Consider the following 27,247-nt stretch of genomic DNA (forward strand, 5'->3'; position numbering starts at 1 on the left):
ATGGATGATTGCTGGTGCACAAACATCCGGCCTATCAGCCTATCAGCATTCATTCCCACGAGAAATACGTGGAAATGTGTGCTGATAGACCGGATGTTTGTGCACCAGCTTGGCTTTCCCCCACCCAACTTGAATAACCTTATGTACTTTAAGACCTTATCTACAACTCTCTGTGGCGATAAATATATTACCTTGCCGCTCGTCATATTAGGCTTTAATTTGTTGTTAGACAAATTAGAAAAATCAATACAGAGTATCAACGAAAGGGGAGACAAACTGTGACAGATATGTGTCTCAAAAATGCTCTTCAACGTGCTTTAGATAAGCTCCTGAAACACTACCGTAAATGCAACTGGATATACAGCTCAATTATGATTCTTGATCCAAGATTTAAGTATGAAACTTTTGAGATGACAGAATGGGATCGCGAGATGGCCGCAGAATCGTTAAAAAAATTTGAACAGATTTTTAAAGAAATATATACATCACCAGATTTGAGATATCAACATACCGAACCAAATGAAGCTATGGACACAAATGATGAATTCAATTTATTTTCACTTTTTGAGCAAAAATCATATTCTGAATCAGGATGGCAACACGAAATTTCGAGGTATCTAAAAGAGCCAAGAGCTGATAAGAATACAGATATTGCGCAATGGTGGAAGCAAAATCAAAATGTGTATCCAAATCTCAATCGCATGGCAAGGGACTTTTTTAGTATTCAAGCAACTTCAGTACCAGCAGAACGTCTTTTCTCTAAAGCTGGACTCATAATAAGGAAAAATCGTAATCGCTTGAATCATGAGTCTGCTAGGATCTGTATTTGCCTCAATTCCTGGACATCTTGCAGTTTAAGTTCTGTTATAAAAGAAAAATTTGACCGCGCCGAAAAGTAATTCGATGTGTTATGTGTTATGCACCTCCGTGCATTAATTGATTAATTTAATTCATTTATGTCCTGTTTTCTTAATAAATTTTATGCCTGATATTTTTAATATTTAATGCAAATAAATTATTAATCTGTACACAATAAAAAATGTTGCACTTGAATTACAGTATTGAAAAAATTTAAGTGCATATTTTCAAAATTAGTTTTAAGGTATTCAATTTAATTGATTAAATTTTAATTTCTCAGTTAATATAGTAAATAAAAATTTATAATTTTTAAATAAAAACGATGATTAAACAATAAGATATTTAATGTTTAATTTAACCTAATAATTACTGAAAACATGATTTTATTTTATATTTAAGAATGTAAATGTTATACAAATCCAAATTGCTTTGTTCCGTAAATACAAAATTAAAATTAAAAAATGTATTTTCTGTAATGTACAACATTTGTCTATTTCTTAAACTCTCGAAAAAAATTTTAGATGCCTGGAAAAGCTGTAAATATATGAGAAATTTCTTTATGATACTATTATACACCCTCAAAAATAAAATTCAATTTTAATTTTCTAATAAAATTATTATCATAATTTTAATTATATAAATCACATTTTTTTATAAGTGAATTATATAAACCAAAAAAATTAACCTTTAAGACAATAATCTAGAATTGTGATGAATTTCGATTGATTATTGTTTTTATAAATTCAACTGTCAAGAAAAACTTGATCCCTTTCTCTTGAAGTATAATACAAGTTATTGATCTCGATTTTTTCTTGATTTTCTCTCTTTAATGCATCACTACACATACCCTTAAGGAAACTTTTTTCTTAAATCTTTCTTAGAAACTATGCTGTCCCCTTTTACCCCAAATTTGAGGAAATTTTCTAAATTTTGGGGTAAATGGGGATAATCAGTTTCATGCATTTAAAGCATATGTAAATTATTTTCTGCTGCATAAAATTAATTCTGGGAATGTAAATGACAACTTAAAAAAAAACCCGCAAGTATTACCTTTTAAAGGAAGAAACTTACGTAATTTGTGAAAAATAGGGATTTTGGACCCATTTACCCCAACTGACCCTAAGTACGTTTTTATTGCAGAATTTAAAATTCAAAAATATGATACTTTAATATTTTTGTACTATTAATTTTAATTGAATATATTTAACGCTTCTTTATTGTTCACAAAATCTTTAAAGATGTCTTAAAAAACTGTTTATTTTGCTGTCAACAATTAAAAAAATTATATATTTTTTGTATGTTATTATACTTATTATACTGATTTAAAATTGTTACATGAAGTTTTATACTATTTTAAAATAAATTTAAATACTATATGAAATAATTCCAATCCTTGTCTTTTTATATGCACTAATAATGATAATAATAATGTAAAATTATATCTAATAACATTTTTAATCAATTATTTACATAGCTATGTAAATAATTATAAATGGGGGAAAGGTTAAATTCAAGGTGAAATATGGCGAAGCGCCAATTTTCACTATTATTTTCGTAATCAGCGCACCAAAATATGGATATTACGCAGTTTCCAAAAAAAAGATTGGAGGTTTGAGCTAATCTTTATCCTAAATGGAAAAAATCTTTTCAAAGAGAATTATCAACAATTTTATTGCTTAAAAAATTTGCATTAAAAGAAATATATACATTTAAAAGAGCTAGAAGTAAGTAACGAATCTAAAAAAAACTATAACAATTCCGAAGAAAATGTAATAAAATTTTTAATGTAAAATTTATTCGATTAAAACTTGACATTATTTCGTTTATCTTTTTTTTTATTCGCATATATTTTTACATAAAAAAATTGTTGAAAAAATTTTCTTAGAATTATATAAGTTTTTTACACTGATTATTTATTTATTATTCTTTTTAAATACACATATATTTTTTTAAATCAAAGTTTTAAAACAGTAAAATTGTTTTTCATTTTTTGCTATATATAACTTTTAAGCATTTTTACTTTTTGTAAAAATTAAAAAATCAAGTTTATTTTTAAACTATATTAAAACTACTTTCATTAATTTATTTGCAAAATCGATAAAATGGTTACACCGAAAAACGTAACTCTAAATTTAAGTATATCTTCTTGGCGTCTCTTTAAGGATAATTTATTCTTAAATTCAGTATGTATATTCTTAATATTAGAAATATATTATTAAAATATATTCTTCTTAAAATATAGTTCTAATATTAAAAGTATATTTTTATTTCAAAAATAGTATATCCTTAAATAGCCGCCAAGGAGATAAACTTAAATTTATATTTACATTTGAAATGAATTTATCAGGTTTTGAAAACTTGCTCCGTTGTTTTTTAAAGAAACCCTCTCTCAAATTATACATTCAAAACCAATGTTATCCAATATCATATTTTATCATCCTCAAAATCCAAATATCTTTAATACCAATCTTATCCAATACCAAAAAATTTTTCCAAAAACCAACTTCCACTATGTTCAAATAATCAATATTTTTTTCCAATATCAAAATATATTCGATACTAATGTTATCCAATATAATTTTTTATCCTTAAAATCCAAATATCTTTAATGCTAAAATTATCCAATATCAAAAAATTTTTCCAAAAAAACCCTCAACTGAAAGCTGTTTTGACAAAACAAATTTCAGGTAGAAACCTTCGAGAACCCTAATTATCAAAGTAAAGATATATATGTATATATAATCTAATAATAATAAGAAAATTCAAGTACTAAGAAAATGTGAAGGAATGAATACAAAGATTATTATTCTATTATAATAATATTTGTATAAATGAAAAAATTGTTGAAAAAATTTTCTTCGCATTACATAAGTTTCTTACTCTGATTATTTATTTATTAATCTTTTCAAATGCACATACTTTTTGATAAAACAAAGTTTTAAAGCAGTAAAATTATTATTATTTTTTTTTTTTTGCTATATTAAGAGCTAGAAATATCAAATAAGTAACAAATATAAAAACTATAACAATTTCGAGGAAAATCTAATAATTTTTTTAATGTAAAATGCAAGCAATTAAAACAAATTAATGAATTATTAATTTGATAAAGTTTTAGTTTCATTTGTGCTTGATAATCTTTTCATATTTTTTCTGTCGCAATAATCATAAAATTAATATACAAATAAGAAAAAGAATTGTTACATTTGTTAAAAAATTAAGAAATTTAATTTTATTATAATAAAAATAAGTGCAAGATAAATACTGTTTTAATATATGATCATTTATTGAATACAATTTACAATAATTGTGTTGTGTACACTTTTCTTTTTCACTAAACAATACAAATGACTAATATTTTATAAGATTTTTAAATTTTAAATATATATGCGTTTAGTGATGATATCAATTAATGTAATTGATACTTAATTCTCCTTTAATTCACAAGTAGAATTTTGATTGGGATACCAAGTTTTATCAGAGATGTAGAAGTAAGAAAGAATTCCTTTAAGAACGTAATTTGGATTACATTTTACTATTACCTCGTTAATACCAAAATTTTCAAGTTTTCCGTTAGCAATTTTGAATGGCGCATGTTTAGGAGATATACCTAAGACAGATAATATATTTATAATACTATATACTTAAAATACAAGGAATTTTTTGAATAATGTTTCTATAAAGAATTTAGATAATTGTCGTAAGTAAAGATTTCAGTCTAGATAAACGAAAATTAAAAATTGATTTGTTTTAGTTTGCATACTTTAGTTTATTAAAGTACTAAAAATCAAAAGATTTTAAGAGCAAGGAAAAATTTAGACTAAAATAATGAATTACAGATAAAATTATAAAATTATTAAAATGGAATAGTTTATTATGAGAAAAAGAAATTGATATAAATACTTACGTTGACAAGAATTAAAATCTCCACTCCAATTTCCATCAACGCAATTTAGTTGAAAAGTCTAAAAAAAATTTTCATAAATGATGATTTTTTAATGTATAAATTGCAATCATTAAAATAAATCAAATGTAATGAACATTTGATTGAATTTTTTTATTTATAGTAAAAAGTTAATTTTTAAATTTGCAAAAAAAGGTACAAATTACAATTATAATTATATTGAACATACGTTGCTTGATTCATCAACCTTCCCTAATTCATTTGTTTTGTTATAGTAATAACCTGGTTTGCAGGTTATTAGAGCAAAATCACCATTATAATAAAATGTAACGCTTGCATTTTTATAGTCAAACGGGGCACAGTTGAATGTTGTTGTTAATTTACAAAATCTATCTGCGACGCTAACGGTTTGATTACCATTACACATACTATTATCTGGACCAATCAGTGTGTAATTTTTCTCGCAACTGAAAGTTACATATTTAAAAATGCCCGCAATTTCTAACTGCTTTGCCGATCCATTAAAATTCGTTACATTTATTGAACAAAAATCACCTAAAAAAATTATATAATTATTCTATATAGAAGGGTATATAGTTCTATATAAACGAAAGAAGAAAATTAAGTTAAATTTGTCACAATATTGTTTGTTTATTCTAGTTCTGTCAAATAGGTTTTAAGTTCAAATAATACAGAATATTTTGTAATCAACGTAAACATCTGAAACCTTGTACTAATTATGAGACACGTCAACAATTTATATATTACTTACAAAATCTTATTCTCTCATGTAAAAAATAAATCAAAATTAATTAAAAGTTAAAAATTAAATCAACTGAACTTTTTGGTTTTTCAGTTTTTTCCAATTGTGAATTTAGATTCTAAAAGAGAGATCTTAATTACATTAAGACAGCGTACTTCTAAATTTAAGACTTTATGTAAATTGTAAAATATGTTAAAAAGAAATTTTTTTAAGATATATACTTAAACAGTAAACTTGGTTGTATCTATATAACGATCTCTTTTTGAAATAACTTATGTGCATCACCCGGCTGAAAAAACTTGTACAAGAAAATGTACAAGTTCTTGTACATATTTTTTGTGCAGGTTTCATATACATTTTCTTGTGCCAGATGTGGAACATGTTCTTGTACATGTTCACTTATGTCTTTTAAATTAAAAATTAAAAACTTTAAAGGCTGCGCAGTAGTTTTTTAAGCCTTTACAGCTGCGCAATAATTTTTAGCATGCATAAGTGAAGATTCTTAATAATTATAACTTATTAAAATTTCAAATTTTTTTCAAAAACATTTTTAAACAAATGTTCTTGTACAAGAACATAAACGTGTTCATGTAAAAGTACTTGTACATGAAACCTGCACAAAAAATATGTACAAGAACATGTACATTTTCTTGTACAAGTATATTTTCTTATCCAAGATCTTGTACAAGTTCTGGTACAAGAACATGTCTCAATTCCGGATGCTGAACTTGTTCAAGAACATTACTTGAACATGTACAAGAAAATGTACAAGTTTATTAATGAACATGTACAAGAACTTGTACATTTTCTTGTACAAGTTTTTTCAGCCGGGCAAAACGTTGCAAAGATTTGATGCAATTTTTGGTCTCAATTTGATACTTTTAGGAAAACTGTGTACTCTAAACACATGTACCTGTTACTTTATTCGAAATAAAGAGCACGATAAAAATCGCGAAAGTCCATTTATTTATATTGAAATAAATCATTTTTATTATATCAGGAACTGATACTGTTGAATTTTAATTTGCAGCAACTGTATGGAAGAAAAAATGCGTTTATATAAGTTACGATTAGGGAAAATAAAAATTTATGAATAGATACAAAAATTAATAATAAATAAATAATTATAAAGAAAACATTGATATTTTAGATTTAATTGTTTATAAATATCAAAAACAAATGAAAGAAATGACGATTTTTGGATTCATTTTCTTAATTTGAAAATATTGGTTATTTTTAAGTAAATTTGGTCTATAATGATGGCTTGAGATTTATGTTTTTCCAACGATATATTCCTCGCTTAATAACGCTCGCTCGGTTAAATTTGTACTTTTTATTCTTTACTTATTGTAGTTTATTTATATGTATATTTATGTTGTAAATTATTATTTCATTATTGTTTTATAGAAACAATCTCGATTTTGATCATTTTTATTGGCGAACTAAATGACAATTGTTATCAAATAATAATACATAAAAATGTGAATTAAAATTATCGCTTCTAACGAACAAACACAATACACTTTAAAAAAATGAAATATTTATTGTAAACTAGTAAAATTAAACGTGCGCAAGCGCGCCAAATTGAGTATTTCATTGTTTGTTATAAAGAAATTAAAGATTAACATTATCAATAATAATTTCATTTATTAGAATATTATTACATATTAACTGATAATAATGAAAATTATATGTTTACAGGCCTCGGATTATACGACTTTTTCCGACTTTTTTCAAAAATACGACTTTTATCGACTTATTTTAATAAAATGCTACATTTTTTTTACATTTGAAAAGAAAATGTAAATAAAATACCTTTTTTTTGTATAAAATGTAGATCTTCTTCAGATCTTCTTCAATTCAATTATTTAACAAATTTTGAACTAAAATGATTCTTCACTAAATTAATTATTTTTAATCATTTTAATGAAATACATCACAAATTCAATTATATCAAAATTATTTTTCAATTAAAATTTTTATGAAATTTAACAATTTTTTATAATTTAAAAAAAAAATATCACAATAAAATTAAATTATTTTTTAAAAATTTCAATTCAAAATAAACTAAAATTCAATTATTATCCGAAATTTTAATTCAAAATCAATTAAAAATCTAAAAATTTTCAATTTAAAATTTAATTATTTACCAAGTTTTCAATTTAAAATGAAATTAAATTCAATTATTTTCTAAAATTTCTTTTCAAAATTAATTATCCAAATTTTCAATCAAAAATGAACTTCAATTAAATTATTATCAAAAATTTCAATTAAAATTCAATTATTTCCCAAAAATTTTCAATTTAAAATCAAATAAAATTTCTTTATTCTCAAAAATTTGAATTCAAAATTAATTGAATTTTCAATAATTTGAATTTAAAAGCATCTAAAATTCAATTATTTCTAAAATTTTCCATCGAAATTTTTTTTTGAAATTTAATAATTTCAATTATAACTATAAGGAAATTCAATTATTTTTAACTATTTTAATAATATTCTTTGAAAATTCAACTAGGTATCTGAAACCATTTTTCAATTAAAAATGATTTTCGAATTGTTGTGTTTTGTCCGCATTTTCTAATAAATTTTTAGTGAAATCATCTATAATTTTAATTACAAAACACTTAAAGTTTCAATTAATTTCAAAAATCTCAATTTTAAATCTTTGAAAATTCAATTAAATTTAAAATATGTTTTCCAATAATTGTTTGATAAATTATTTTTAGTTCTGTAAAATTTAATAATTGTTTGAAAATTAACAATATCTTTTGAAATTTAATTATTTCTAAAAATTTCAACTTTAACCCTTCGAAAAGGATTATTATTAAAAAAAAAAATTTTTCATTTAAAAATCTGTAAAATATTTTTGTTAAAATAAAAAACAAATCCACTTTTTTTTGGAATATAAATCAACTAAAACGACTTTTTGTGTCTTTAAGTTGATTCGAGGCCTGTGTTGTTATAATTAATATTTAATAGGTATTCGTTGGCCCCTGGTACCTTAAAAATTAATTTTTAAAAATAAAGTTTTTTCAAATTACTATCTTGTACGAAATTTCCTGGCGCATCTTTTTTCTCATCATAAATTTTTTGTATTTGTATACAATTTTTGAATCAATATACAACTTTAAAAATTGGTAAACGAATTTTCGAATTTAGAATTTCAAAGAAACTTATTCCGAAATTTGGAAACACAATTATACAATTTTGGCAAAAATGAGAAAAAGAATTGTCAAAATCTGACACGTCATAAGATTACTATTCAAAAAAACACGTGAAATCAGAAAAGGCCAACTTTAAGGTAGGACAGAAGGACAGACCAAGCATTTTATTCTGCCGTACGATGTAAAAACTTAGTTAAGTCATATTTTTGACAAAACTGAGTTTTTGGTATCAATGGATTCGTAAGAAAAAACTGCGTCTGATTACGTTATTAAAAATTTTTTATTTTAATTATTTATTGCAAAAAATAGTTATTAAAAATCTACAAAAACCCAGAAAATGAAAGAATACTTGATAAAAACTCAGTTAACTCGAGTTGAGTAGTCCAAAAATCGTAGGAAGCGTTGAGATCGAGCATAAGATACGAAATAAAAACTTAGTTAACTTGAGTTGAGTAGTCCAAAAATCGTAGGAAGCGTTGAGATCGAGCATAAGATACGAAATAAAAACTTAGTTAACTCGACTTGAATGTTTTCTCTTTCGAAAAGTGGCATGAGCCGGACACTGCATTTCGATGGGAGCAAGCGTAAGTCAACTTCGTTAAAGTTCGGATTTTCGTCGGGTGAATTCGGAATCCCATGCATTTAGCTTGAGTTAACTAAGTTCTTACTTCTGAACGAAGGCTCGCGCTCGCCAACCTTTTCGAAAAGCACTACGTAACTCGAGTTACCCAAGTTTTGCAAAATAATGACTTAACTAAGTTTTTATTTCGCACGGCAGTATTATTATATAATTTTTTGTATTTCTTAAATTAAGTAAACAATTCAGATTAAAAAATGTGATTTAACAAACATAAGTGACAACGTTTTATTACTTTAACAGAATCTAATTATTTTCTCAGTATTAAATATTTTCGGTTATTATAATTATAACAACAGTAGTAATAATTGTAAATTATTTTAATTAAATTTTTTTTAATTTAAAATTTATTTTTTATAAAAGTTAAATTCTTGTCTTTTTATACACAATAATAATGATAATAATAATTTAAAATTATATCTAATAACATTTTTAATCAATTATTAATAATGTAAATAATTCTAAATGGGGGGGGGGGTAAAAAAGTTATTAAATAATAAAATAAAATAAGATTCTATTAAATGATAAATCTAAAAAATTTGTTTTAGAACTTTATTAATTTTATTAATTTTTTTATATTCAGAGTTGTTAAATGATAATTTTTTATTATTGTTCGGCAAACTGATATTTTTTAAGGATTTAATTTTTTACACGTGCCTCTTTATTGCTTTAAAAGTTTTAACATTAAATTTTATTAAAAACATTAGTTTTTTTTATTAAAAAAATTATTATACAGTAATAGGGTCAGTTGGGGTAAATGGTGACAAAATCCCTATTTTTAACAAATTACGTAAGTTTCTTCCTTTAAAAGGTAATATTTGCGGGTTTATTTTTTTCAAGTTATTATTTACATTCCCAGGATTAATTTTATGCAGCAGAAAAAAATTTAGATAAGCTTTAAATGCATAAAACTGACTGTCCCCATTTACCCCAAGATTTAGAAAATTTCCTAAAATTTGGGGTAAATGGGGACAGCACAGTTTCTAAGAAAGGTTTAAGAAAAAATTTTCCTTAAGTATATCACTGTATTAAGGGATGAAAAAAATTGAAAAAAATTTTTAGTAGATATATAATAGTTGAACCGATTGAAATTTTTTAATTTTTTTTTGTTACAGTATTTTATCTCGCATTTGAAAAAAAACAGACTTAAAAATCATACAAAAATGTTTTAGTCCTTATGACTCCCATAACAGAAATCCACTTGAAATTTTGATTTTCATCAATCCCTGTTGAAAATTCCGACCTCGTTTACGACGTCGTATTCTAAGTAGTTTGCGACGTAGTAAACGACGTTGAAAACGACATAGTAAACGACGTCGTAAATGAAAGCGGAATTTGGGATAGGAAATGACTTCGTTTACTACGTCGTTTACGATGTTGCAAAAATTATTTTAATATTATTTATTTAGTAATTTAGTAAGTACCCAATAGTAAAAATACCATAGGCGTATTAATGGCCCAATAATGGGAGCCAGGGATGCCAATATAATTTCAATAATGGCACCCAAAAATGGACCATTATTGGTAAAGTCATGGGCTGTCCACGCCGATGCCAATTATTGGCAACCAGTAATTATCAAATATTAAAAATTTTAATAATAATTTAAAAAATCAATAATTAAAAAAAATTTTATTATTTTTTAATAGTTATTATTATTATTTTATTTGTAATAATTAAATTAAAATAAAAAAAAATGGTCATCAAAGTATTAGGGAAACCATTTCTTCCAAAAAAGAATTTGTCTCAAATCTAATAAATAGGAGAGACATCGGGCAGAAAAAAATTTCGACAAGACAAAAATTTTCGATCACTGCTTATATACCAATCTAATGGCACCTCAACTGCGAGAAACAGTTATGACCCTATTGAAAAAAAACACGTATAATTGTACGTATAATAATACGTATAATAAGACATACGAATTTGAAACAAGAATTATACGTATAATTATACGTATAATAATACGTATAATTAATTATACGTATAATAATACGTATAATAATACGTATAATTATACGTATTATTATACGTATAATTATAATTCTATTAAAAATAGAATAATAGAATAGAATAATAATAGAATAATTAGTAGCAAAATTGCGCTGAAAATTTTTAGAAATTTTAAAATGCAAATTAAATTTCACGAAAAAAAATATCGTCTAATGTCAATTCAAGCAGTCACCCATCCAAGTACTAACCGCGTCCAACGTTGCTTAACTTCCGTGATCTGATGAGAACTTGTTCCTTCGCCTTGGTGTTTCCGCTGTCTTGTCTTGATTAATAACTTTGTCGTATAAGTATCACTAAAAGTGAGGTGCGATACAATACTTATACGACAAAGTTATTAATCAAGACAAGACAGCGGAAACACCAAGGCGAAGGAACAAGTTCTCATCAGATCACGGAAGTTAAGCAACGTTGGACGCGGTTAGTACTTGGATGGGTGACTGCTTGAATTGACATTGGACGATATTTTTTTTCGTGAAATTTAATTTGCATTTTAAAATTTCTAAAAATTTCCAGCGCAATTTTGCTACTAATTATTCTATTCTATTATTCTATTTTTAATAGAATTATAATTATACGTATAATAATACGTATAATTATACGTATTATTATACGTATAATTATACGTATAATTCTTGTTTCAAATTCGTATGTCTTATTATACGTATAATTGTACATATAATAATATGTATAATTATACGTACAATTATACGTGTTTTTTTTCAATAGGGGATGTTCACCCTCCCTGTGGCGTTGAGCGAACTAAAGTCCAGAGCTGAGCCATCAGCGCAGCGCGGAAACATTTGAAAAATTTGATTTTATTCCTTTTTTTATTTTATTTTAAATATGACAAATAATTAACTTAATAAATAACTAATGTCATAAATAATTATTAATAACATAATGTCATACTTGATAATTCTTTAATTACTTATTTTTAACGAAAATTTGACAAACAAAAATTTGTGGCCAAAAAAAATATTACGATAAAGAAAATAATTTATTTGTTAAATTTTCGTAGTAAAAAAAATTTTTTCAAGACATTTATTTGTGACCTAAAAAAATATCACAATGGGAATATAATTAACAAAAAAAATTACTCGTAGCACAAAAAAAATTTCACCATGAGAAAATAATTTTTTTTAACTTTTCTTTGTAAAAAAATTATTGATAGCTCAAAAAAAATATCACGATGAGAAAATAATTTTTTGTCAAATTTTCTCTGTAAATAAATTCATTAACTAAATAACGTAATTATTAGTTACTTAATATTGTACTATGAAAATGTAACAAAAAAAATATTTGTAGCACAAAAATATTATCAAGATGAGAAATTTAATTATTTTTAAGTTTTCTCTGAAAAAAAGTGAGGCGCATGATTTTTCCCAAAAATTAAAAAGGTCAAAAATTAAATTGATCGAATTAAATTAAGTCGATATTTTATTTGAACGAAATTCTAAATGATCGATATTTAAAATGGTCAACATTTTATTTGGTCGATATTTTATTTATTCGAAATTCTAAATGATCGATATTTAAAGTGGCCAATATTTTATTTAGTCAATATTTTATTTTATCGAAATTCTAAATGATAGACATTTATGAAGGTCGACATTTTATTCAGTCGATTTTTTATTCGGTCGAAATTCTAAATATCCGACATTTATGAAGGTCGACATATTATTTAGTCGATATATTATTTGATCAAAAATCTAAGTGGTCGATATTTAAAGTGATCGACATTTTATTTAGACGATATTTTATTTGGCTGAAATTCTAAATGATCGACATTTAAAGTGGTCGATATTTTATTTGTTCAAAATTTTAAATGGTCGATATTTAAAATGGTCGACATTTTATTTGATTGAAAATCTAAATGCTCGACATTTGAAGTGGTCGAAATTTTATTAGTTCGATATTTTGTTTGGTCGATATTCTAAATGATCCACATTTAAAGTGGTCGATATTTTATTTGTTCGATATTCTAAATGATAGAAATTTAGAAGCATCGAATTTTATATCCATCGAAATTTAATTTGGTCGATATTTTAAAAGCTCGACACTTTTTTAGCTATACGAGTTTCCTTTCTATGTAGTTTGTCGGTAAAGTACATTGAAATTTTGCGGGAAATTTGAAATTATTGATGTAAATAATAGTAACAACATAGAGAGGAAACTCGTATAGCTAAAAAAATGTCGAGCTTTTAAAATATCGACCAAATGAAATTTCGATGGATATAAAATTCGATGCTTCTAAATTTCTATCATTTAGAATATCGAACAAATAAAATATCGACCACTTTAAATGTGGATCATTTAGAATATCGACCAAACAAAATATCGAACTAATAAAATTTCGACCACTTTAAATGTCGATCATTTAGAATTTCGACCAAATAAAATATCGTCTAAATAAAATGTCGACCACTTTAAATATCGAGCATTTAGATTTTTAATTAAATAAAATATCGACTAAATAAAATGTCGACCATTTAAAATTTCGACCAAATAAAATATCGACCACTTTATATATTGATCATTTAGAATTTCGAATAAACAAAATATCGATCAAATAAAATGTCGACCACTTTAAATATCGATCATTTAGAATTTCGATCAAATAAAATATCGACTAAATAAAATGTCGACTTCCATAACTGTCGTTCTTTTAGAATTTCGACCAAATAAAATATCGACTTAAAGTAATTCGATCAATTAAAATTTCGAACTTTTTAATTTTTAGGAAAAATCATGCGCCTCAAAAAAATATCAAATTTTCTCTCCAAAACAATTAATTAACTAAATACCGTAATAATTAGTTGATTTTTTTTGCTACGAAAATTTACCAAAAATTTGTTTGTAGCACAAAAGAATATCACAATGAGAAAATAATTTTTTTTTTCAAATTTTTCTTTGAAAAAAAATTATTCGTATTTTTAAAAAAAAATCACGATGAAAAATAATTTTGTTGTAAAAATTTCTCTGTAAAAAAATTTAACAAAAAATTATACGTAGCACAAAAAAATGTTACGATGAGAAATTTACTTATTTTTAAATTTTCTCATTAAAAAAATTATTTGTGGCCCAAATAAAATATCACGATGAGAAAATAATTTTTTTTGTCAAAATTTCTCTGTAAAAAAAATTAATTAAATAATTAGCTTAATAATTAATTTTTTAATGGTAATATTTTTTTTGGTCACAAATTTTTGTTTGTCAAATTTTCGTTAAAAATAAGTAATTAAAGAATTATCAAGTATGACATTATGTTATTAATAATTATTTATGACATTAGTTATTTATTAAGTTAATTATTTGTCATATTTAAAATAAAATAAAAAAAAATCGGACAAGTGCGAGTTACACTCGCACTGAAATCGAGGGTTCCGTACTCGAAGCGAACTTATTTGGTATAAAAACAAATGTTTAAAAAATACACTACCGTCCGAAATTGTGCGAACGCTTACACCGCGAGTCATTGAAAAACATACTCGCGTGAAAATAAAGATAACTCTGAGAGAAATTAAGGTAGAGACTTTTGCCTTATAGCGTTGGAAAGCTTATTAAATTTCGAAAAAAATGATACCTATTTGAATGAGATTGCTTAAATAGGTTTAAATATATCATGTTACAAAGTTGAAAAAATAATTGTAATTTTTTGCTTATTTCCTACCTTGACTTTAACCTCTTGCATGGTCCAGGAAAATCGACGAAAAAAATTGTCCTTTAACATAATTATTCCTTGAAATCTAAGCTTTCCATTGATTCCAAGAACAATAAAAAATGTTGACGGGTTTGCCAGTAATTGAAAAAAAAGGACGAGCGTGCACGAAAAAAAATTCGACCGTCAATCGCTCGATTTTCCCGTCTCGCTGCCTCTTTCGTTCGTACGCCAGGGCCGAAACAGAGGATTTTGATTAGGCGCTTTCCGGGCACCATTAATTTCATTATTTTTGCCTTTTTGCGAACATAAATTATTTGTATAACGCGAAAGATATCATAATTGTGTTATAAGTTAATTATACAGTTATTAAAATTAAATAAATGTAATAAAACTTATATATTTCATTATTAAAATATTTCACATACATAAAGATATTAATTTTTTAATCAATCATAAATAAAATAATTATACAATTAAAGTTTTGTAAAAATTAAAATATATTTATAATTATTAAACAATTTATTATTAAGAATCAAAAACCTCGTTGGTCAAATTGAATTTTTTAATAATGAAATATATAAGTTTTATTACATTTATTTAATTTTAATAACTGTATAATTAACTTATAACACAATTATGATATCTTTCGCGTTATACAAATAATTTATGTTCGCAAAAAGGCAAAAATAATGAAATTAATGGTGCCCGGAAAGCGCCTAATCAAAATCCTCTGTTTCGGCCCTGGCGTACGAACGAAAGAGGCAGCGAGACGGGAAAATCGAGCGATTGACGGTCGAATTTTTTTTCGTGCACGCTCGTCCTTTTTTTTCAATTACTGGCAAACCCGTCAACATTTTTTATTGTTCTTGGAATCAATGGAAAGCTTAGATTTCAAGGAATAATTATGTTAAAGGACAATTTTTTTCGTCGATTTTCCTGGACCATGCAAGAGGTTAAAGTCAAGGTAGGAAATAAGCAAAAAATTACAATTATTTTTTCAACTTTGTAACATGATATATTTAAACCTATTTAAGCAATCTCATTCAAATAGGTATCATTTTTTTCGAAATTTAATAAGCTTTCCAACGCTATAAGGCAAAAGTCTCTACCTTAATTTCTCTCAGAGTTATCTTTATTTTCACGCGAGTATGTTTTTTAATGACTCGCGGTGTAAGCGTTCGCACAATTTCGGACGGTAGTGTATGTGTTGTATGACAACTAATATAAGTGATAAGAAGAGGAACAATTTTGTAAAATTCAAGAAAATTGTTCCTCTTCGTATCACTTATATTAGTTGTCATACAACACATATTTTTTAAACATTTGTTTTTATACCAAATAAGTTCGCTTCGAGTACGGAACCCTCGATTTCAGTGCGAGTGTAACTCGCACTTGTCCGATTTTTTTTATTTTAGAGTTGTAACGACTGAAGAAATGAACTCAATCATGTTTATTAAATTATTTCTATAATCTACACATAAAAATACGTAAAAATAGAAAATTTGAAGCCCTTTAGAAAAAATTTGTTCCGTTATTGGGAGAAAATTCATGATTTTTTCTAAAATTATCAGTTTTTTCTTGACAGACCCAGAAAAATCAACTCCAATCATCCTCGCTATATTTTTTTGTAATCTACACGTAAAAATACGTCAAAATATATAAATTTGAATCACTTTAGATCAACTTTTTTGCGGAAAAATACATTTTTTTCTTAAATTTATCATTTTTCTTCAAAAATTTGATAAAAATTGATCATCAACTCCAATCGTGCTTACATTTTTTCCCTGTATTTTTCACGAAAAAATACAGTTTTACAGCAAATATGAACAATTTGGGTTGAATATTGTGTGCGCTAGGGAGAATAAATCATTTTTTTCGAAATTTTTGATTTTTCCTTGACAACGCTATGTAAATTGATCGGAATCAAGTTCGCTATATTTTTCCTGTAATTTTCACGTAAAAATACGTAAGTGTACCAAATTTGAACTCTTTATATCAAAAGATGTGGCCGCTAGGGGGGGGTACATAGTCATTTTTAAGCATTTTTCGTAAAAATTCATGGTTTTTCCTTGACAACGCTATGATAATAATCAACTCCAATCATGCTCGCTATATTTTTTTTGTAATCTACACGTAAAAATACGTTAAAATATATAAATTTAATTTCCTTTAAATAAAATTTTGTTCGTTTTTGCTGGAAAAATACATTTTTTTTCCAAAATTGTCATTTTTTTTTTGAAAAACTTGATAAAAAGTTAATCATCAACTCTAATCGTGACCGCTTTTTTTCCCCTGTATTTTTCCCGTAAAAATACATTTGTATACTAAATATGAACTGTCTGTGTTGAATATTGTGTGCGCTAGGGAGAATAAATCATTTTTTTCGAAATTTTTAATTTTTCCTTGACAACGCTATGTAAATTGATCGGAATCAAGTTCGCTATATTTTTCCTGTAATTTTCACGTAAAAATACGTAAGTGTACCAAATTTGAGCTTTTTATGACAAAAGATGTGGCCGCTAGGGGGGGGTACATAGTCATTTTTAAGCATTTTTCGTAAAAATTCATGGTTTTTCCTTGACAACGCTATGATAATCAATTCCAATCAAGTTCGCTATATTTTTCCAATAATCTACACGCGAAAATACATATGTGTACTAATTTTCAGCTCTCTAGATAAATTTGTGTCGCCGCTAGGGGGGGGTACACGATTTCAAAAAAACCGATATTAATAGGGTTCCGAACCGAGTACGGAACCCTAAAAAGGAATAAAATCAAATTTTTCAAATGTTTCCGCGCTGCGCTGATGGCTCAGCTCTGGACTTTAGTTCGCTCAACGCCACAGGGAGGGTGAACATCATAACTGTTTCTCGCAGTTGAGGTGCCATTAGATTGGTATATAAGCAGTGATCGAAAATTTTTGTCTTGTCGAAATTTTTTTCTGCCCGATGTCTCTCCTATTTATTAGATTTGACTTTTTTGGAAGAGATGGTTTCCCTAATACTTTGATGACCATTTTTTTTATTTTAATTTAATTATTACAAATAAAATAATAATAATAACTATTAAAAAATAATAAAATTTTTTTTAATTATTGATTTTTTACCCTGCTAAAAATAAAATCAGAAATCAGTCTCAAAACGTCAGAGGAGACTATTTTGATGATTTGTGATGCTGCTGACTAATTCTGACTTAAATAGTTTTTATGGGCCTGACGTTTTCTAAAAAGTGACTATTTCTCACTACGTTTTATTTTTTTGTAAAAAGGGTTCCAAGAGAGGTACTAAGGCCACTCAAACCCACCATATAACTTTATTATGTTAAGAAAGCCATTAAATTTGAAAAAAAAATTTTCTATATTTTTGGTATTATTGTTATGAAAATGAGATATTTGGAAGATTCAATTTTTCAGGATTCTACCCAGTCGAAAATCGTAAGTTTCCCTGAAGGGTTCACATGGCCTTCAGGTAACTGTTATGAAGGTTTCAAAAGCTTCATGGCAACTATTTATACATTAGACCTAAAATTCTGTGATATTTGCTTTCTGACTTCTTAACCGGAAGCTTTTTCTACAGCTTGTTGAATATCTGTGGACAGCTTCTAGCAAAAGGTCTACCAGTTTGCTTGGTGAATGCTTTCCTAATGCCTGGTTTAATGTGTAAGAAAGCAATTCTATTTGCTTTTCACAAGTTGCAAATTAATATGTAATTTAATTACCTTTTTTACACTTCCTGAAAACTAGAATAATTTCATTAAATTAAACTAAATCGAAAAATTATAAAAATTCTATAGTAATTTGTAAATCCGTTTTATACAATTAATAATTATTCTTTATATATTATATAAAAATTACTTTTCAAAGAAAACGTTTATTTTTAATCACTTAAATTATATACGAAAAAAATTATATATAACTTGAGCAAAATTTGGGGTTAGGAATACGAACACGGTGAAAACCTTTTATATTGAATAATGAATACAATTTCTTAAAAAAAAGACAAAATATTTAATATTTAAAAAAAAAGATTATTATTTTTATACTTGATATTTATGAATATTTTTTATAAATAATATATTCTTTATTCTTTTAGAATTTCATAATTTATGAAAATGAATTTAACAGCGTATTTTTATTTACAAATTTTGGTTGACAACAATGTACTAAAAGTTAAAATACCGAGTCTGACGTAAATAATTTTTCTTTAATTCTTCAATATTTAAATATAATAATCTAATACATAATATTTTTACGAGATAAATAAAGATGGAAAGAAAGGTTAAATTTAATTTTTGATCATTGTCATTTTTCCGCTGTTTCCTGAAACATCCATGACGCTTCATTTAATTTTCGCCACCTGAACGCTTTCTTTTTATATATGCAAAATCCTGCAACTCTTTGATAACTCTCTCAAAGCTACTTGAATGCTTTGTTTAAAACGTACAAAATTTGTTATTTTCAAGCTTTCCGTGGAAGCGAAAAATCGGCCATAACAGGCTTCCTGAAAGTTTTCTATAGCTAGTTATCTACTGTCTCACAATTCTCTAATGGTTATCTCAATACTTCAAAACAACTTTTTGTTCAGCTTAACATAGCGTAGGATTTTCGACTGGGATAGACATCCAAAAAAATTCTATAAATAGTTAAAAATCAAAAAATTAAATAGTTAATATGAAAATTTTTTAAATATGTATTTGAAATTCTCAGGACAATTTTTTTTATTTTTTTCAAACCGCTTATTTACTTTTACCTACTACAATTTACATTTTTTTATATATTCCCTTTTTCCAATAGAAGGGTCCTTTCGAGGGTCCATCAGGTTTACCCTGGCGGATTGGGAAAACCGAGTTGTAACCGAATTGGGTTACGATTCGGTTACGTTTCGGTTCATTGTAAAATATTATCGTTAATCGACGAAATATGTAGTAAATAACTATTAGGAATGGTTAATATACATTTAGAGTGCTTATTTATGCAATAATAATAAATTAAGATATAATTAATTAATAATAAGTGTTTTAAGTATACAGTGCATACAGTTGTTGAATTACCATATATATGTATATTACCATCAACGGCAGCTGTGATACGCGCGTTAAACCCTAGATGGCGTTAAGGATGACTTTGTGAATGAATTTCTAAAATTAAGCTCTTGAGTATCAAATGTGTAAGTGAATATATAAGTTTTAAAAAAATAGATCAATTTATTAAAACAACTTTTTTGATTTGTACAAATATAAAAAAAAAATTTTATAACGAACAAAAATTTTTTTAATCAGAAAAAGTTTTTTTTGTATCAAAATTAATGTTTTTCTCACACAAAAAAAACTTTTTCTCATTAAAAAAATTTTTGTTCGTTATAAAATTTTTTTTTTATATTTGTACAAATCAAAAAAGTTGTTTTAATAAATTGATCTATTTTTTTAAAACTTATATATTCACTTACACATTTGATACTCAAGAGCTTAATTTTAGAAATTCATTCACAAAGTCATCCTTAACGCCATCTAGGGTTTAACGCGCGTATCACAGCTGCCGCTGATGGTAATATACATATATATGGTAATTCAACAACTGTATGCACTGTACACGTAAAACACTTATTATTAATTAATTATATCTTAATTCATTATTATTATTGAATAAATAAGCACTCTAAATGTATATTAACCATTCCTAATAGTTATTTATTACATATTTCGTCGATTAACGATAATATTTCACAATGAACCGAAACGTAACCGAATCGTAACCCAATTCGGTTACTACTCGGTTTTCCCAATCCGCCAGGGTTTATGACTTTTTAATGCAAAATAAAAAATTATTTAAATTTAAATAAATATTTTTTAAATGTTATATTTGTAATTTATAGATTTTAACGATTCCAATGATGTAAAGCATTATGTAAAAACTCTAAAATTACATAATGATTATACAATAAATACTCCATTAATTAAAATTAATTTTCAATAATTTAAAAATACTTGCAAAAAATTTTATATCGTTGTAATTGTATTAACATGTACATTACAAATATAATATTTAAAAATTATTTTTTTCAAATGCAACAATTTTTAATTTTGCAATGAATAGCCATAAAACCATAAAAGATCCTTCTGGCCTATACTTTTCTTTTTGTCCTTTTCTAACGTACATATAATATACATGGAGTCACGTTTGTACCACAAGGACAGAAAAGGGAAGGCGTCAATGACTACGACTATACTTTTAAAGTCCTTACTTCAAATTTGTATTTATTATTTTACAGTAAGCTAGTTTCCTTACATTTAGTTATAAGAAAGCAACATACAGTTGAAAACCTATTCTTACCACTGTGTTAACTCTATATATATATATATATATATATTTGAAAAAAATTAGAAATCGCTGGCTATTTCTACATAAAAGTTTATTTTTTTACAACTAGATGAGCAAAAACATTCTGGTCTCTTGTAAAATAGAATATATGAATTGATCGCTCAATCAATCTCTGAGCGAATTTGATCCAATTTTCACGCAATATAAATTTCATTTGAACCAAATATTGCATCTAATTATAGTGCAGTATGCTAAAAAGAGAAATTAAAATTATACCCAAGTAGCACAATATATCAACCAGCCCACATAGCACAGTATTTTGCTGTAAGGCTGTGGTAAAGGTGAATGGTATAGCTTGTAAGGTTACACGATAGAGCTGTGGTAGACTTAAGGTGAACTCACAATTTCCGCCCAGATGGTAAGCTTACAAGTAAAGGTTGAGGTAAACTTACAAGTAAAGGTTGAGGTAAGCTTACATGTAAAGGTTAAGGTAAGGTTACATGTAAAGGTTGAGGTAAGCTTACATGTAAAGGTTGTGGTAAGGTTACATGTAATGGTTGAGGTAAGCTTATGAGTAAAGGCTGTGGTAAGGTTATTATTAAGTTGTAAGGTTGAGGTAAGGTTGTGGTAAGCTTACAAGGTAAGGCAAGTTATATTCAAATAATAATAATAATAATAAATAAATATTCAATAAAAAATTTTTTTTTGCCTTATTCTATTTTGGGAACCTATTATTTCGCAGAAAGTTTTGAAAACAAATTTGGGAGGAGTAGGATTCGAACCCGGGACCGACGTATATATCTAACAACCTAACCAACTGAGCTAAACGGGTAACTGACAATGAGAAAAGTAATCTTGCTTTTAAAGTGGAACCAAGAAGATAATCAACTCCTTAAAAGCAAGATTAATATTCACATTGTCCCAGATAACAAACGTGTCTGGCACGTTACAGGCACAACGAGCGGCGGACCGTGTCCCTGCTGTAACGCACCTTTTGTGCCACCTACTTTATAACAAGACCGACTGTGCCAGCATCGTGCTCGCAATATTCCTGACATATTATCCGGATCTTTTGTCCAGGATATATCTGCCAATAGGCTTGTTTAAATTTCTGTTTTTGAATCTTCATTATAAATAAAAAAAGTATTACTTTCACTAATAAAATTAAATAATTTATAAATAAATTAATTTTTATTGATATTTTATTTCTTGTAGTGATAAGCAAAACAAGTTTGCAATAATTTTTTTTATGGTTCAAAATATATAAAAATATAAATAAAAGAATAAATCTAGGGATAAGAGAAAATAACAAGATTTATTAAAAAATAATTCACAAATTTTTAAAAATGTAGAATACTGTTTAAAATATCTAAAAAATCATGAATAAAAAATTTAAAAAGTAAAGTAAATTATCAAAAAGATGAGAAAAATTTAAGCCAACAAATTTTTAATAAATTAAGCAGTTTAATAAGTATAAAAATCCTAATAACTTAAGTTTTGTAAAACACACTATAGAAATGGTAAGAAAAGAAAATTCTTAAAATATAAGAAAGTTAAGGAGATTATTCATAAAATGAAGGAGTTTAAAAAATGTAAGAACAAAGCTTTAAAGAACGAAAAAAGCTTAAAATATTTAAAAATGCCCAAAACAAAAACTAAACAGCTTTAAATTTTAAAAAAATTATGAAATGTTAAAAATTGTATAAAATAAAATGTTGTAAGAAAATAGAAGAATTTATAAACGAATATAAAAAGAATCTGAAAATTAAAAAAAATTGAAATGATTTACAAAAATATTTTTAAAAAATTAAAGAAAATGTTACAACAGAACGAAAAACTATTGAAATATAGGAACGATTGGGAAATTTGTAAAAATACAGGAAAAAATGCAAAAAAAACTGACTAGAATCTATTAAAAAAGAATAATATAAGGAAAAAGTTATTCAGTTTAGAGAAGGGACAACATTTCTAAGAAATGAAAAAATTATGAAAAACTATAAAATTTATTAAATGAGCGAAGAATGATAAAAAATTATAAAGGAACTTAACAACAAAATGAGAAAATAACGTATAAACACACACAGCACATGATATTTTCTAAATATTTCTGAAATATTTCATTGAAATTTTGAAATATTCCAATGTAAAGTCCTTGAAATATTGCTGAAATTAGGGAAATGTCCGCCTATAAGTAATATTGCCGTGTAATTTTGCTGAAATATTTCATTAAAATATTATAGAAAAATTCCAACTTAAATGATGCTAAGGATCCTAAGGTGGATACAAATAACGATTTGTAATATTGCAGGAGTCTTAATGTGTAATATTTCAGCAAAATTTCACGGCAATATTTCTTATAGGCGGACATTTTCCTGTTTTCATCAACATTTCATGAACCTTGCATTGAAATATTTCAAATCTTTCAATGAAATATTCATGAAATGTTTATGAAATATAATGTGATGTGTGGGAAAAAAAGAAAATTCTTAAAAAAATTAAACGATTAACTGAAAAGTTTTTTAAAAATTGTACTAAATATTAAACAAATAAAAATTCATGAAACGAATTGAATTAATTGAATAATAAATTGAAAATTGGATGGAAAAAATTTTAAAAAAACTATGAAAACTTTTAATAAAGCTAATAAGTTTGACTTCGAAATATTTATTTTGTCTTACTTTAACAAAGAAATAAATTAATGAATTAATAAAATAAAGACAGATTTAATTATTAATGTTACATTGAGAATTTATATCGATGGCTCCTAAATGAAAACACGTTATTCGCGAGAGCAAACAAAAAACACCCTTATTTACGAAAAAAAATAGAAAACTCATCTGAAAATTTTGTAACCTAATTTTCTTAACTTTTGCTATGTTTTTATTTTAAGCCAATATCAAATGTCTAAATAAAGTAATTTAAGGATACAACGTTAGTTTGACACAATATAAACGTTTAAATTAATTTAAATTTTAATGTATCATTCATACTTTAAAAATAACCATTAATTAAAATTGTAACATAGCCTTCAAACAACTGTCATTTTGAATAAGATGTTTTCTATTTGTTTTTCTTAATAAAGTGTTTTCTATCTACACTCGCGAAAAACGTGTTTTCATTTAGGGTCCATCGATATAATTTACAAGAATAATTTTAGAATTTCTTTTGTAACTTGTTTGTTACTTAAGTTTGATGAATTCGTAAATATAATTAATCATTAGTGAAAAATTTATTATTTTAATGAATATAATATATATTGCATTTAACAATCATGCGATTATACGAATATTCTTAATAACACAAAAAATAATCATAGAATATCTTGAAAATTATTACAATCTATATAATATAATATTCAAAATGTTTGATCTATTTATAATAAAAATAATTAATTCTAAGAAGAATATTTGAATAAATGAAATTTTGAAAAACAATAATTTTAAATAAAAGTATTTTATAGTTCATTTTTAGGACAGAATTCTTGTAAATAAAAGCAAGTGCGTTGATAGATCAGTTGGTTAGGCATTAGGTTTAGTTTGCGTTAGGTCGCGGTTTCGATTCCCCTTGCGTGCGTGAGATAATTTAACTTTAAGATAAGTATTGTAAATAATCATACTGAATTAAATATATGCATTTCCGTGATTAAATTTCGAAAACAGCTCATTTTTTACTAATGAAATATTTTTGAACACTATTTTTTTAGCTATTTAATCAATGAGATGGTTGATTATCTGATAAAAAAAGTTACCAGAGCACATTTTCAAAATGTTAATCAGCACGTGTAATTTTTTTACTGAAATTGTTTAAATAATCATTAAACGTATCTACATAGACGCAGTTTCAATTTTTATTTTAGTAAAAAACATTTTCTGTACTTTAATGGATCGGACCGCGGGCGGGCGATATCGCCAGCAATGGCGCGTACATTGCGCTGCTTATGTGCCGGCACGTTGGTCCGATCAATCGGACTGAGGTCCGGCACACGGCCTGCTATTATGCAGGCATTTTGTTATCTGGGTGTCAGTTCCCGTTTAGCTCAGTTGGTTAGGTTGTTAGGTATATACGTCGGTCCCGGGTTCGAATCCTACTCCTCCCAAATTTGTTTTCAAACTTTCTGCGAAATGATAGGTTCCCAAAATAGAATAAGGCAAAAAAATTTTTTTATTGAATATTTATTTATTATTATTTGAATATAACTTGCCTTACCTTGTAAGCTTACCACAACCTTACCTCAACCTTACAACTTAATAATAACCTTACCACAGCCTTTACTCATAAGCTTACCTCAACCTTTACATGTAACCTTACTACAACCTTTACATGTAAGCTTACCTCAACCTTTACTTGTAAGCTTACATCAACCTTTACTGTAAGCTTACCTCAACCTTTACTTGTAAGCTTACCTCAACCTTTACTGGTAACCTCACCATCTGGGTGGAAATTGTGAGTTCACCTTAAGTCTACCACAGCTCTATCGCATAACCTTACAAGCTATACGATTAACCCTTACCACAGCCTTACAGCAAAATACTGTGCTATGTGGGAGATGTCACGGTGATATCACCGAGGAATGTCACCGTTACATCAGGAAAATGTCAAAATGTCCGCCTTACGGTGATATCATGTTGATATTTTACAGGGACTTAAAATTTTAAATAATTTAAAAAATAATAATAAAAATAATAAAAAAATAATAATTTTTTAAAAATTTTAAATCCCTGTAAAATATCAACATGATATCACGGTGATATCACCGTGATATGGCTGTGATGTCACCATGATATCACCTCGATGTCACCGTGTGATATCACCGTAAGGCGGACATTTTGACATTTTCCTGATGTCACGGAGACATTCCTCGGTGATATCACCGTGACATCTGGTTGATATATCGTGCTACTTGGGTAGTAATTATTTAGTTGATTTGTGGAAGAATTATGTTAAATTGAATTTTAATAATATAGTAATTAATATATGCATATTAGTCAATTCTTATCATTATAATTAATTATAATAGTAATGAATGTGCTAAAACGTGACCGAAAAACCTGATAAAATTCGCTCAGAGTTTACTTGAGACAATCCGACAGTATCTTATTATTCTAGACTATTTTATTTCTATATTACACATATTCTTTTAAGTTCGAATTCAAATAATATTTACATACGAATTTTTTGTTTAATTAAATATTTGCTAAAGCAAATTTTATTAATTGAATACATTAATATATGATAATTGGACTGAAAATGTTTTTTGATCAATATAACAATATACCTATTTTAACTTTACTTGTTAATTTTTAAAAATTATAAAAATTTTTTAAAATAATAATAATAATCATCAACAAAATATGTTGATAAAATTGAAAAAAAGTAATAAGATCTTCTATTTTCATAAAACCGTATTCTATTTTTAAGATCTCAGTTAGGTTAGTTTAGCTCAGGGGTTAGGTATTCGGTTTGCGTTCGTTAGGTTGTGAGTTCGATTCCCTGCGTTTGCGAGATTTTCTTCGATAGGAGTAAATAAATATAATAAATTGTAAAAATAATAATTGAGTATGTGTAACGTAAAGATAAAAAAATGTTGTACGATAAATGATTTTTATTTATTTTTTTAATTAAAAAATATTGATTTTATTTTAATTTTTAAATATTTGTAGTCAGAATTCATGAGAAGTAAGTCAGGAATCTTGAAAACTATTTTATAGAAAGAAATGTTATTTAACATCACAAATAGTCACAGGGTTTAATGATTTATGGTATGGCAAAAAAAAGGGTCAGCTCCGACCATCATAAAAAATCTGACTACTATTGGGAACGGTGGTCTAGTAACAATCTAGTAACTTTGACCCATTCTCTCCCTCCATTTTGTTTTTTCTACTCTTTCTAACCTATTAATTGAAGAGAGACAAAGAAAGAAAATGGAGGGAGAGAAT

At 26.0% G+C, this 27,247-nt stretch overlaps 2 protein-coding genes across 2 annotated transcripts in view; one reads left to right on the forward strand and one right to left on the reverse strand.

The window, feature by feature from the left end:
• The first annotated feature begins 287 nt into the window (after positions 1 to 287).
• Positions 288 to 899, forward strand: LOC127287525 (uncharacterized). The gene has a single exon (XM_051314516.1). The coding sequence runs from the start codon at positions 288 to 290 to the stop codon at positions 897 to 899; it is 612 nt and encodes a 203-aa protein (XP_051170473.1).
• A 3,218-nt stretch (positions 900 to 4,117) lies between these two features.
• Positions 4,118 to 27,247, reverse strand: part of LOC127287503 (zona pellucida sperm-binding protein 3 receptor-like) — a 29,403-nt gene continuing 6,273 nt past the window's right edge. Inside the window, exons 2-5 of the mRNA XM_051314485.1 lie at positions 6,436 to 6,555; positions 4,989 to 5,314; positions 4,763 to 4,820; positions 4,118 to 4,465 (exon numbers count right to left, since the gene is read on the reverse strand). Coding sequence (XP_051170442.1) covers positions 4,281 to 4,465; positions 4,763 to 4,820; positions 4,989 to 5,314; positions 6,436 to 6,508 — 642 coding nt within the window. The 5' untranslated portion in view covers positions 6,509 to 6,555 and the 3' untranslated portion in view covers positions 4,118 to 4,280. The remainder of the gene's footprint in view (positions 4,466 to 4,762; positions 4,821 to 4,988; positions 5,315 to 6,435; positions 6,556 to 27,247) is intronic.

This window comes from Leptopilina boulardi, unplaced genomic scaffold (assembly GCF_019393585.1).
Source record: "Leptopilina boulardi isolate dan_hultmark-lab unplaced genomic scaffold, ZJU_Lbou_2.1 LbouV2_371, whole genome shotgun sequence".
Classification (NCBI taxonomy): domain Eukaryota; kingdom Metazoa; phylum Arthropoda; class Insecta; order Hymenoptera; family Figitidae; genus Leptopilina; species Leptopilina boulardi.

Bases quoted from the DNA above. Each gene is read 5' to 3' on its own strand.
- LOC127287525 (XM_051314516.1), top strand. From the start codon at position 288: ATGTGTCTCAAAAATGCTCTTCAACGTGCTTTAGATAAGCTCCTGAAA.